General features: G+C 41.5%; 1 protein-coding gene across 1 annotated transcript in view; it reads right to left on the reverse strand.

The window, feature by feature from the left end:
- The window catches only part of LOC135112840 (rhodopsin-like), a 95,289-nt gene that overhangs the window by 31,631 nt on the left and 50,907 nt on the right, over positions 1-12,751 (reverse strand). Inside the window, exon 3 of the mRNA XM_064027710.1 lies at positions 1,667-1,797. Within this exon, the coding sequence (XP_063883780.1) occupies positions 1,667-1,797 (131 nt within the window). The remainder of the gene's footprint in view (positions 1-1,666; positions 1,798-12,751) is intronic.

Here is a 12,751-nt window from a genome sequence, read left to right on the forward strand (position 1 = left end):
TCCTCAGGTACAGCAGAAAAAAAAAAAAGACACACACACACACACACACACACACACACACACACACACACACACACACACACACACACACACTTTTGAGTTTCATCACTCAGGTTTATAACAAGTTAGAGTTTTCTCAGAAGTACAAACTGGAGCAATAGCGTTAAAGGACACTAGTACATGGAGTAAATGAGGCTGGAACACAGAGTGACAGATGTACAGCTTAGAGAGAGAGAGAGAGAGAGAGAGAGAGAGAGAGAGAGAGAGAGAGAGAGAGAGAGAGAGAGAGAGAGAGAGAGAGAGAGAGAGAGAGAGAGAGAGAGAGAGAGAGAGAGAGAGAGAGAGAGAGAGACGGATAATTCAGAAAGATACAATTAGTTATTAAAGAACTGATAACAAAGAGAAAAATAAGGAAAAATACTGAGGAAAGGATGATAGGGATGGAAACCCAGAGATACAGGAGGGTAAGGAAATAATTAGACGCGCTGGTTACATAATGGCTTAGCGTGGCGGGGACTGGATACACTAAATATGATAATGTGAAGGGAAGGTAAATACATGTGCTAGTAGGTGCTTCACATGGATCAACAAGCGAGTGTGTGTCTAAGATCCTCCCCTTTATTATTCCTGAGTAAAATCAACAATGTGCCTTGGAGTTTTGACAATTTAAAGAGAGAGAGAGAGAGAGAGAGAGAGAGAGAGAGAGAGAGAGAGAGAGAGAGAGAGAGAGAGAGAGAGAGAGAGAGAGAGAGAGAGAGAGAGAGAGAGAGAGAGAGAGACTTAACATCTATTTCCATAAAAAATCTGGACTGCTAATAACTTGGTCCATACAGTACTAGCAGGTCCATTAACAGAAAGTTTTGACGAAACCTTCTGCTGTCGACAGCTGTGTGTGTGTGTGTGTGTGTGTGTGTGTGTGTGTGTGTGTGTGTGTGTGTGTGTGTGTGTGTTCCAGCAGCTGCAATGAACCACAATCAGACTTCGCAAAGAGGGAAACACTGCTGTATACTTCACGCTGCATTCCTGTCAGTACTCAACCTATACTCGTATAAGAGAAAGAGAGGAACAGAAAATGGGAGAGGAACAGTAAGGAAGAAAATGAAGGAGAAGAAATTTAATTGGAAGAGAAGTGAAGCAAGGAAGGCAGACGAGATGGGATAGAAAAAGAAGAAAAGACTTATAACAGAAACGAAGTCAGAGAAGAAAAGGCGTTCAAATGAGGAAGGAAGGATGGGAGAGAGACGAGAAAAAAAAATGGAGAAAAGGCTTCAAGAGATGAAGCAAGGAAAGGAAACGAGATGAGATGAAAGAATTGAAGAAAAAAGTAAGAAAGAGAGAATATAGCACTGAAAAGAGAAAGGAAGGAAGGGAGGGAGACAAGAAGGAAAAAAAGAAAATATTTAAAAGAGAGATGAAGCAAGGAAGGGAGACGAGATGGGATAAAAAGTAGGGAAAGACTTATAAGACAAGGGAAGAAAAGGAGGATGAGACTTTCAAATGAGGAAGGAAGGAAGGGAGACATGAGAAGAAAGAAAATATTTAAGAGAGATGAAACAGGGAAGGGAGACGAGAAGGGATGAAAAAAAGGTGAAGAAGAAAAGATTTAAAAAGAGATGAAGGGATGAAGGGAGACGAGAAGGAGTGATCTAAAGAAGGGAATGCTTACCTAATCTCCCGAAGGACCACTGGTGTCTGAAGGAGGAGTAGGCGGCCATGGAGTGCAGCATGGAGGTGATTAGGTCACTCGCCGCCAGATTTACAATGAAGGTGTTAGCAGGTGTTCTCAGCCGCCGAAATCTGCCGATATCATCACCAATGTTATAATGAAGAAGGAAGTAATTTTCTCACTACCAGTGCCCTCACCACCCCCGCCACTCACGCCAATCAACAGAAAACGAGGTGCCGGTGTTTGTGTAAGTATAATGGAAGAAAGGAGGGAGGAAGAGCACAGAGGGAAGGAAGAATGGAAGAGAAGACTGAATAGGAGACACCACCACCACCACCACCACTGCTACCACCACCAGCACCACCACCTGCTGGACCTCATTAGTGAGCGAGCGAGAGAGAGAGAGAGAGAGAGAGAGAGAGAGAGAGAGAGAGAGAGAGAGAGAGAGAGAGAGAGAGAGAGAGAGAGAATAAGGTAAAGAAAGAAAAAAAATCGTTAGCTTAGGAGAGGATGTCAAGTTAGCTGGAACGTGGGAAAGGTAAGGAAAAAATAGGTTAGACGAGGTTATATCAGATTAACTGCGACGTAGGAGAGGAAAGAAAAAGAAGAGTGAAATGAGCTGCGCCATAAGAGAGGAAAGGAAATAGAAAAAGAGTAGGTAAGGTTATGTCAGGTCAACTGACCGTAGCAGAAGAAGAAAGAAGAAAAGAGTAAAATTAGCTGAGAAGTAGAACAAGAGGGAAAAAAAAAATGATTAGGTAAAGTTACATCAGACAAGTTGCGACAAGGAAGGAGAGGAAAGGAAAAGAAAAGGTTAGGTTAGGTGAGGATAAGTCAATCAATTTGCGACATAGAATGAGAGGAAAGGAAAAGAAGAGGTCAAATTAGCTGCCCCATAGGAAAGGAAAAAAATAGAAAACGATAGGTAAGATTAAGTCAGGTTAACTATGGCAAAGAAGAAGAGGAAAGGAAAAAGAAAAGGTTAAGTAAGGTTAGGACAAGAGATCTGCTATGTAGGAGAGGAGAGGAAAAGAAGAGCCAAATTAGCTGCGACGTAGGAAAGAAAAGGAAAGGAAAGGAAAGGAAAAAAACGAAAAAAAAAAAAGTTGATGCTAAGTCAGGTTAACATCGAGGTAGAGGTAAAAGGAGAGGTGGCGAGAGACTGTGAGAGGTTCTGGGGGCGAGGAGCAAGAATTGGAGCGGTGGCGCAAAGGGTGAACGTGAGAGTAGACGCCGGGGACACTCATAAAGCAAGTGGCCCATAATGAGAGTACGGCAAGGATGCTTACCCTACATTAATGACTTAACAGAGACCCTTGGCGTAACTATAAGCACCGAATAAACTACAGCAAGTAATTTCTTCACTGAATTCTACACATTTTTTTTTTCTATTTGGTGTAAAAATTCATAATTTTTTTCTTGTTACGAATGTTAAATATAGGTTCTCTCTCTCTCTCTCTCTCTCTCTCTCTCTCTCTCTCTCTCTCTCTCTCTCTCTCTCTCTCTCTAAGTCAGGTTAACTGTGGCAGAGAAGGAGAGGAAAGGAAAAAGAAAAGGTTCTTCACTAAATTCTACACTTTTTTTTTTCTATTTGGTGTAAACATTCATAATTTTCTTGTTATGAATGTTAAATATAGGTTCTCTCTCTCTCTCTCTCTCTCTCTCTCTCTCTCTCTCTCTCTCTCTCTCTCTCTCTCTATTTATATATATTTTTAAATGTTAACCTTAGCTAATTTCTTATTCCTTACTATTGTCTAACTATTGTCCTTACTACTGTCTTATTCCTTACTATTGTTCTGACCGCGAGGGTGGCACCTCCAGCGGCCAGAGGGAAGAAAGCATTAATCTCGCTCGCATAAATTTACCATTACTCGCATCACTTGTGAGCTGATTTTTTTTTTTAATTATCGTGCCCACTGGCTTCACTGTATATGATCTGGTTGCAGAAATAATAAGTTCAAGCGTAATACTTACCGGTATTTCCTTCAATAACTAAAGCTGAAGACACTATACACAATCACTCAAAAACATGGTGACCGTCTCTTGGCAGCCGAATGTCCTTAAAGCAGTCACTTGCTCTTCTCTTGTTCTTCACTTGTTCTTCACACCGTCGGAAGAAGAAGCAGCACCACCACCACCATCGGAAGAAGACGAAACAGCAATGCCACTAGCAGAGGAAGAAGAAGAAGCACCACCATCACCAGCAGAGGAAAAAGAAGCACCACTACGACCATCAGAGGAAGAAGCAGCAGCATCAAGACCATCGAAAGAAGAAGATGAGGTACCACCACCAGAGGTAGAAGAAGAACCAGCACCACCATTATCATCATAAGAAGCAACAGCACAACCACCATTGAAAGAAGAAGCAGCACCACCACCATCAGAGGAAGAACAAGCAGCAGCAGCACTACCATCAGAAGAAGAAGAAACAGCAGCACCACCACCATTGGAAGAAGATGCATCACCACCATCGGGAGAAGAAGAAAGAGCAGCGCCACCACCATCAGAGGAAACAGAAGCAAGAACAAGAACAAGAACAAGGAGAATAAGAACAAGAAGAAAAAGAAGAAGAACAAGAACAAGAAGAATAAGAACAAGAAAACAAAAAGAACAAGAAGAAGAAGAAGAAGAAGAACAAGATTAATAACATGATGAAGAAGAACAAAAAGAAGAACAACAACAAGAACAAGAATAAGAAGAAGCAACAGCAGAAGAAGAAGCCTTACTACCATCAGAGGAGGAAGAAGGAGCAGCAGCCCCAGAAGAAGAAGAACAACAACAACAGTGTGCTGGTGTGGGGACACGCCCACACCCTCGCCGCCCACATTCCATGGCGCGCCTTTCCCCTAGGACCTGACGCCAGCCTCTGGCCGCCTCAGCTATCATCACGTGGGAGTGAGGTCAACCCTCACCACTTTGTCTTCCGGACGCCAGCCCCGGCCGTGACCTGAGCCGGCAGGCCCAGCAACCACCCCACTCGGTAGTCCGTGTCTGCCCAGCCTTGCTGGCGGAAACGGAGTAGTCTTTGTCCGCCTAGCCACGGTGGCGGACTTGCTGGCAGCTACTTTATATACTTTTGTACAGTATTATTTTATTAATATATCTACAGTTGCTTTACATCTGTATTTCTTTGGCTACCACCTTTACAGAAGTACTAGTATATATATATATATATATATATATATATATATATATATATATATATATATATATATATATATATATATATATATATATATATATATATATATATTATCTAGTAAAACTGCAACAAACAGCAGCAAAAGGATAAGAAGCAGCATCCCAACATTCTTGATCTTTTCCTAACCTCTAATCCATCTGCTTATGCTGTCACCCTATCTTCTTTGCTGCCCTCCTCCGATCACAACCTTATCTGTATCTTTTCCTATTGCTCCAATCCCTCCTCAGGAACCCCTAAAGCGGAGGCGCCTCCTAAAGCGGAGGCGTTTTGCTTCTGCTAATTGGGAGATCAGAGGAGGCATTATTTTGATTTTCCTAGGAATAATTAACGCTTCCATGTCAGAGACCCGTCTCTGTGTGCTGAGCGCATAACAGAGGTGATAGTGTCTGGGATGGACACATACATTCCTCACTCTTTTTCTCACCATAAACCTTCCAAACCTTGGTTTAACACAGCTTGTTCTAATGTTATACATGATAGAGAGGTGGCCCACAAAATATACTTGAGCCTTTCATCATCTGAATCTCATGTGCTTTATATTTCTGCCTGGAATCATGCCAGGTCTGTTCTCCAAGTACCCAAAAACACCTTCATTAATAGAAAGTGTCAAAATCTTTCAAGATCTAACTCAACTCAAGATTTCTGGCACCTAGCCAATAACATCTCCAATAACTTTGCTTCCTCATGTTTTGCTTCTGTATTTCAGCCTGATGGCACCATTGCCATCTCATCTGTTTCTAAAGCTGAACTCTTCACTCAAACCTTTGCCAAAAAATTCAACTTTGGATGATTCTGGGCTTGTTCCTCTCTCTCCTCCATCCCCAGATTACTTCTTTAAGATCTTTCTCAGTAATGTTTTCCATTTCCTCACTGGCCGTAACCCTCGGAAGGCTTACGGACTTGATGGGGTCCCTCCTACTGTTCTACGAAACTGTACCTCTGTGCTTGCACCTTGCCTAGTTAAACTCTTCTAACTTTGCCTAATAACATCTACTTTTGTTTCTTGCTGAAAGTTTGCTTACATTCATCCTGTACCTAAAAAGGGTGACCGTTCTAATCCTTCAAACTACCATCCTATTGCTTTAATTTCCAGCCTCAACAAGAAGATTTTTAAACATTCAGCATTTCACAACCTCCTATCTAATTGCAAGTATGTGTTTCATCAATGTCGCTCTACTGCTGATCTGGCTTTCCTTACTTAGTCTTGGTCATCCTCTTTTTAGAGATTTGGTGAAACTTTTTCTGTTGCCTTAGACATATCAACAGCTTTTCATTGAGTCTGGCACAAAACTTTGATTTCTAACCTACCCTCCTACGACCTCTATCCTTCTCTCTGTAACTTCATCTCAAGTTTCCTTTCTTACCGCTCTACCGTTCTATTGCTGCTGTGGTAGACGGTCACTGTTCTCCTAAATCTATTAACAGTGGTGTTCCTCAGGGTTCTATCCTGTAACCCACTCTCTTTCTATTATTCATCAATGATCTTGTAAACCAAACTTCTTGTCCTATTCACTCCTATGCTGATGATACCACCCTGCACTTTTTCATGTCTTTTCATCAACTTTCAAGACTTCCGGAAGTAAACAGTTTACGCAGGGAAGCCACAGAACGCCTGACTTCTGATCTCTCTAAAACTTCTGATTGGGGCAGAGCAAATTCAGTATTGTTCAATACCTCAAAAACTCAATCCCTCCATCTATCAACTCGACACAACCTTCTGGACAACTATCCTCTCTTCTTCAATGACACTCACCTGTTCCCCTCTTCTTCAATGGCACTCGACTGTTCCCTTATTCTACACTGAACATTCTCAGTCTGTCCTTTACTTATAATCTAAACTGAAACTTCACATCTCACCTCTAGCTAAAACAGCTTCAATGAAGTTAGGTGTTCAGAGTCGTCTCAGGTAGTTTTTCTCACCTTCTAGCTGCTAACTCTCTACAGGGGCTTATCCGTCCATGTATGGAGTATGTTTCATATGTATGGAAGTGTTCCACTCATATCGCTATTTTAGACAAGATGGAATCAAAAGCTTTTCGTCTCATCAACTCCTCTCATCTAAATGTCTGGTTTCGGCCTTTTTCTCACTGTCGCAATGTTGCATCTCTTGCTATCTTCTACCGCTATTTTCACGCTAACTGCTCTGCTGATCTTACTAACTGCATGCCTCCCGTCCTTCCTTGGCCTCGCTGCACAAAACTTTCTTCTTTCCCTCATCCCTATTCTGTCCACCCCTCTAATGGAAGAGTTAAACAGTATTCTCAGTCATTCATCCCTTCCTCTGGTAAGCTCTGGAACTCCCTGCCTACTTCTATATTTCCTCCTTCCTATGACTTAGCTCTTTGAAGAGGAGGGTTTCAAGACAGTTATCCTTCAATTTTCGATGATTCTCTTGACATCTCTTTTGGGATTGGCACCTCAGTGAGATTTTTTTTTCTTCTCTTTTTCGTTTCCTTTGGCCAGTGACCCTCTTACATAAAAAAAAAAAAAACAGAAGAAGAAGAAGAAGAAGAAGAAGAAGAAGAAGAAGAAGAAGAAGAAGAAGAAGGTGACAAAGACGAAGAAGAGGAAGACGCGACATCAGATGAAGAAGCATCACCTGAGGAAGAAGAAAAAAAAAAAAGTAGCAACACAAGAAGAAACAACATCAGAGGAAGAAGAAGCAGCAGCTGACAGAGGAAGAAGAGGAAGAAGAAGAAAAAGCAGCAACATAAGAGGAAGAAGAAGAAGCAGCAGCGCAGCATCAGAGGAGGAAGTAACATAAAAAGAAGAAGCAGCAACATCAGAGGAAGAAGTATCAGAGAAAGAAGAAGAAAGGCAGCATCAGAGGAACACACACACCCTCAGCCTCCCTTGCTTCCTGTACCCTCTTTTTTTTTCTTTATGTAAGAGGGGGCACTGGCCAAAGGCCAAAAAAATTACATATATATATATATATATATATATATATATATATATATATATATATATATATATATATATATATATATATATATATATATATATATATATATATATATATATATATATATATATATATATATATATATATATATATATATATATATATATATATATATATATATATATATATATATATATATATATATATATATATATATATATATATATATATATATATATATATATATATATATATATATATATATATATATAAAGCCCATTGAGGTGCCTGTTCCCAAAGAAAAGAGCCTATTAATAGATTTTTAATTTTGAGTGAAGGATGCACGTGTATTAGGTGCATGCAGAATTGCGTGAAGGAACAGAGTTGTCCTTAAAGGGCAAGCGGTGACTGCTGCGAGACAAAAGGAAACGTTCAGGGAGGTCACAGCTGGGTCGTAGATAATTTCCCCATAGTCAAGTGCTTGTGAGACCTCCTTCAGAGTAATTACCGTTTCGGCAGGTATCTACTGCCTCTTTCCTTCCTAATCCCTCCTCCCGCAGCCCTTCCTCCTCGTCGGAAGCTTTCTTCCTGGTGATAAGTAAATCCTGTGTGAAGAACAAGTGAGTGCTTTACCAGTAAAGGGCATTCGGCTGCCAAGAGACGGTCACCATATTTTTTGGATAGCAGCACCATCATGCCATTTAATTTCCCTACGTGCCCATCTCATATTAATCAATTCCACAGAACCCACTCCAGACTGTTGTGCCACTGATGTTAAGTCAGTAAACTAGTAAACTGTTTATTCTTCCATGAATACTAATTACTCCCTCACATCTTCTCGTAGCTCTCATAGTAGACTTACATAACTCCATAACTGTTTAACACATAATTTATTCTTTGTACAGTAGTAATCTTTAGTGAGGCTGCAGCTACCCGAGTCGCATATTGGGACAGGTAAAATGCACCTGTATACTGTATACGTTTGTATACGTTTATTACATTGCTTGGTTTCTCAAAGGCACTGCATGCTATTCCTGTCCTGTTGATTTCTTTTTCATGGATTCAAACTTATTTTTTCCTAAAAAAATACTATGTTCCTGAACACATTCTACGACTTCATTGTCGATTCTAATTTCTTTGGTTTGAAGTTGCTGAACTCTTTTGCTGTCTTCACATTCATCCTCAACCATATCCTTTTCTCTCTGTACAATTGTAAAATCGTCTCCTGAAGTTCATCTGTGGGTTTGCTAAACATGACAATTCATGATGTCTTCCCTACATTAAAAATAGCACTGTGAATCTTTTATTTGTGTATTCTCTTAATAATTAATTGTCGACAGAGTACCTAACGCTATTTAAATAACAGAAAAACCCTATCATTGCTTGGTTGAATGATGGTTACCAGGATTAATCGCAAAGCTAGTGCTTTGGACAAAATATACAGGAGTCATCATTCCCATGCAGGCTCACCTGGTTGGCTACCCCGTGCGATTTGGATGGTCATGTCTGGATGTCGTGCCTTGGCTTAAAACTACTACCTGTAAGATGTTACTCTTAATATTTAAACATACTGCTAAGGTATCAGAGCAGCGTGAGCTTAAATGTTGACATACTAGGCGGGGTAACACAATGTGGCAGGTGATTCCACACTGCAGCCACTTTCACGCTTCACTTCACTACATAAATAAAAACTTAGGAACTGGATTCAAGGAATGACCACGAGCACTCGGTCACAATGGCATGTAACCATTAGGCTGGCACATAACCTATCACCTGAATAACCCAGTACAATACAAAGACACAGACCTCAGATACATTATGAGTTTATTAAAGTAAGGAGGAACTTCTGAGTTTACAAAACGGTTACTTCTCCTCTCAGGATCCTTAGGAAAGTGGATAAAGGACAAATCATTGTTCCACTTGGAATTATTTAAACACTACATTGCTGAGCATGACCGAATATTCATTTTGGCAACGTATATGCGAATAAAAATCTGCGTGAGTGGACAAATCGCATTTCTTCCCACGTTCTGCAGTGCGTCCTAAGTGCTTTATTCCTCTGGCAGCTTCGTGGTGCTGCCTTCGCGCGGCGACCAATTTGCCCATTTGAATGAACCAAGGAGTGGACCGTTCTCCTATACAGTATACAGAGTCCTCGGTCGAGGGTCTGGCCTCTGGCCTGGTGAGACGCGGCGGGTGAGCTCTACACTCTGTACACCGTTTTATTTATTATATTCCAGTCCTTTTGCATCGTGTATCCTTCAGCCAGTCTGCCCTTTTGTCAGCCAGTGCTGTTCTGCCATGGCCGGTGCTGCTCTTCCCCGCCATTACTCTGGCCGTCTGCTCCTGCTTCGATGAATTCTGGTCACCTTCCTACCTGCCTGATTGCTCCTGTTAGCTTATTCTTCTAATCTGCATCTGGCTGTCCTGTCGTCTCTTTTGTACCCCGCTGAGCAATATCACCGCCATCTTCCTCCTGTCTACAGCTTTGAGCTACGATTTGGTGTGATGTTAGCGTTTTACAAGTGCAATATTATTGTTCTTTTTTTTATTTATTTTTTGTTTGTTTTACGGTAAAGGACGCCTTTTCCTCTTTGTTCGAGGCTCCATGTGATGTCATAGTGTATTTCCTGGCCTGTGATTCACTGTTCACACGTCACTGCTGTGTGATCCTTGTGATTGGCCAGTGCGTACTTGCTGTTCTGCTGATGTCACAGCTATGTAAGCCTTGTGATTGGCAGGCAAAAAACGTCACATGTTTTTCTACCTCAGTGATTAGCTTCGGCTGTATTTTTTAAATTCTATTTATTTATTTTTTTTATGTAGGAGGGACACCGCCCAAGGACAACAAAAAGCCCACTGAGATGCCGGTCTCCGAATAGGGGTGATGAGATACGAGTAAACAGGCGGAGACGTTTCAGAGCGCCTAACTTCATAAAAGCTGTTTTAGCTAGAGATGAGTTGTGAAGTTTCCAGTTTAGATTATAAGCAAAGACAGACCGAGGATATTCAGTGTAGAAGAGGGGCACAGTTGAGTGTCATTGAAGAGGAGGGGATAGTTGTCTGGAACGTTGTGTCGAGTTGATAGATGGAGGAATTGAGTTTTGAGGCATTGAACAATACCAAGTTTGCTCTTCCCCAATCAAAAATTTTAGAGAGATCAGAAGTCAGGCGTTCTGTGGCTTCCTTGCGTGAACTGTTTACTTCCTGAAGGGTTGGACGTCTATGAAAAGACGTGGAAAGGTGCAGAGTGGTATCATCAGCGTAGGAGTGGATAGGACAAGAAGTTTGGTTTTAGAAGATCATTGATGAATAATAGGAAGAGAGTGGGTGACAGGACAGAACCCTCAGGAACACCACTGTTAATAGATTTAGAATAGTGACCGTCTACCACAGCAACAATAGAACGGTCAGAAAGAAAACTTGAGATGAAGTTACAGAGAGAAGGATAGAGGCTGTAGGAGGGTAGTTTGGAAATCAAAGCTTTGTGCCAGACTCTATGAAAAGCTTCTGATATGTCTAAGGTAACAACAAAAGTTTTACCAAAATCTCTAAAAGAGGATGACCAAGACTCAGTAAGGAAACCCAGAAGATAACCAGTAGAGCGGCCTTCAAGGAACCCATACTGGCGATAAGATAGAAGGTTGTGAAGTGATAGATGTTTAAGAATCTTCCTGTTGAGGATAGATTAAAAAACTTTAGATAGGCAGGAAATTAAAGCAATAGGACGGTAGTTTGAGGGATTAGAACGGTCACCCTTTTTAGGAACAGGCTGAATGTAGGCAAACTTCCAGCAAGAAGGAAAGGTAGATATTGACAGACAGAGCTGAAAGAGTTTGACTAAGCAAGGTGCAGGCACAGAGGCGCAGTTTCGGAGAACAATTAGAGTACTCCATCAGGTCCATTAGCCTTCCAAGGATTTAGGTCTGCGAGGACATGGAAAACAACATTGCGAAGAATTTTAGCATGATGTAGTGCGAGGGTGGAGGAGAGGGAGGAACAAGCACTTTATATTTCTGCCCGGAACCATGCCAAGTCTGTTCTCCAACTAGCCAAAAACTCCTTCATTAACAGAAAATGTCAAAACCTTTCAAGATCTAACTCCCCTCGTGACTTCTGGCATCTAGCCAAAAATATCTCCAATAACTTTGCTTCTTCTTCTTTCCCTCCTTTATTTCAACAAGACGGCACCACTGCTATCACATCTATTTCTAAAGCTGAACTCTTCGCTCAAACCTTTGCTAAAAACTCTACCTTGGACGATTCTGGGCTTGTTCCTCCCTCTCCTCCACCCTCTGACTACTTCATGCCACCTATTAAAATTCTTCGCAATGATGTTTTCCATGCCCTCGCTGGATAACGATGCGAGTTTCCACGATAACGATACAATTCCAGTTTCCACGATAACGATGCGATTTCAGTTTCCACGATAACGATGCGATTCCATGATAACGATACGAGTTTCCACGACAACGATACAATTCCACGATAACGATGCGAGTTTCTACGATAACGATACGATTCCAGTTTCCACGATAACGATGTAATTCCACGATAACGATGCGAGTTTCCACGATAACGATGCGAGTTTCCACGATAACGATGCGAGTCTCCACGATAACGATGCGAGTTTCCACGATAAAGATGCGAGTTTCCACGATAAAGATGCGAGTTTCCACGATAACGATGCGAGTTTCCACGATAATGATGCGAGTTTCCACGATAGCGATGCGAGTTTTCACGATAACGATGCGATTCAACGATAACGATGCGACTTTCCACGATAACGATGCGAGTTTCCACGGTAACGATGCGATTCCACGATAAAGATTCGAGTTTCCACGCTAACAATAGCTATACGACATTGAAGTCTACCTACCTACATAGGTACTAGGACAAACCCTTCCTCCCCAAGGGTCCACCCCACTCCCGTGGGTGTGAGGGAAATGACGATGCAACCTTGCCGCACCTCACACGG

The sequence above is a fragment of the Scylla paramamosain genome, chromosome 24, assembly GCF_035594125.1.
Source record: "Scylla paramamosain isolate STU-SP2022 chromosome 24, ASM3559412v1, whole genome shotgun sequence".
Classification (NCBI taxonomy): domain Eukaryota; kingdom Metazoa; phylum Arthropoda; class Malacostraca; order Decapoda; family Portunidae; genus Scylla; species Scylla paramamosain.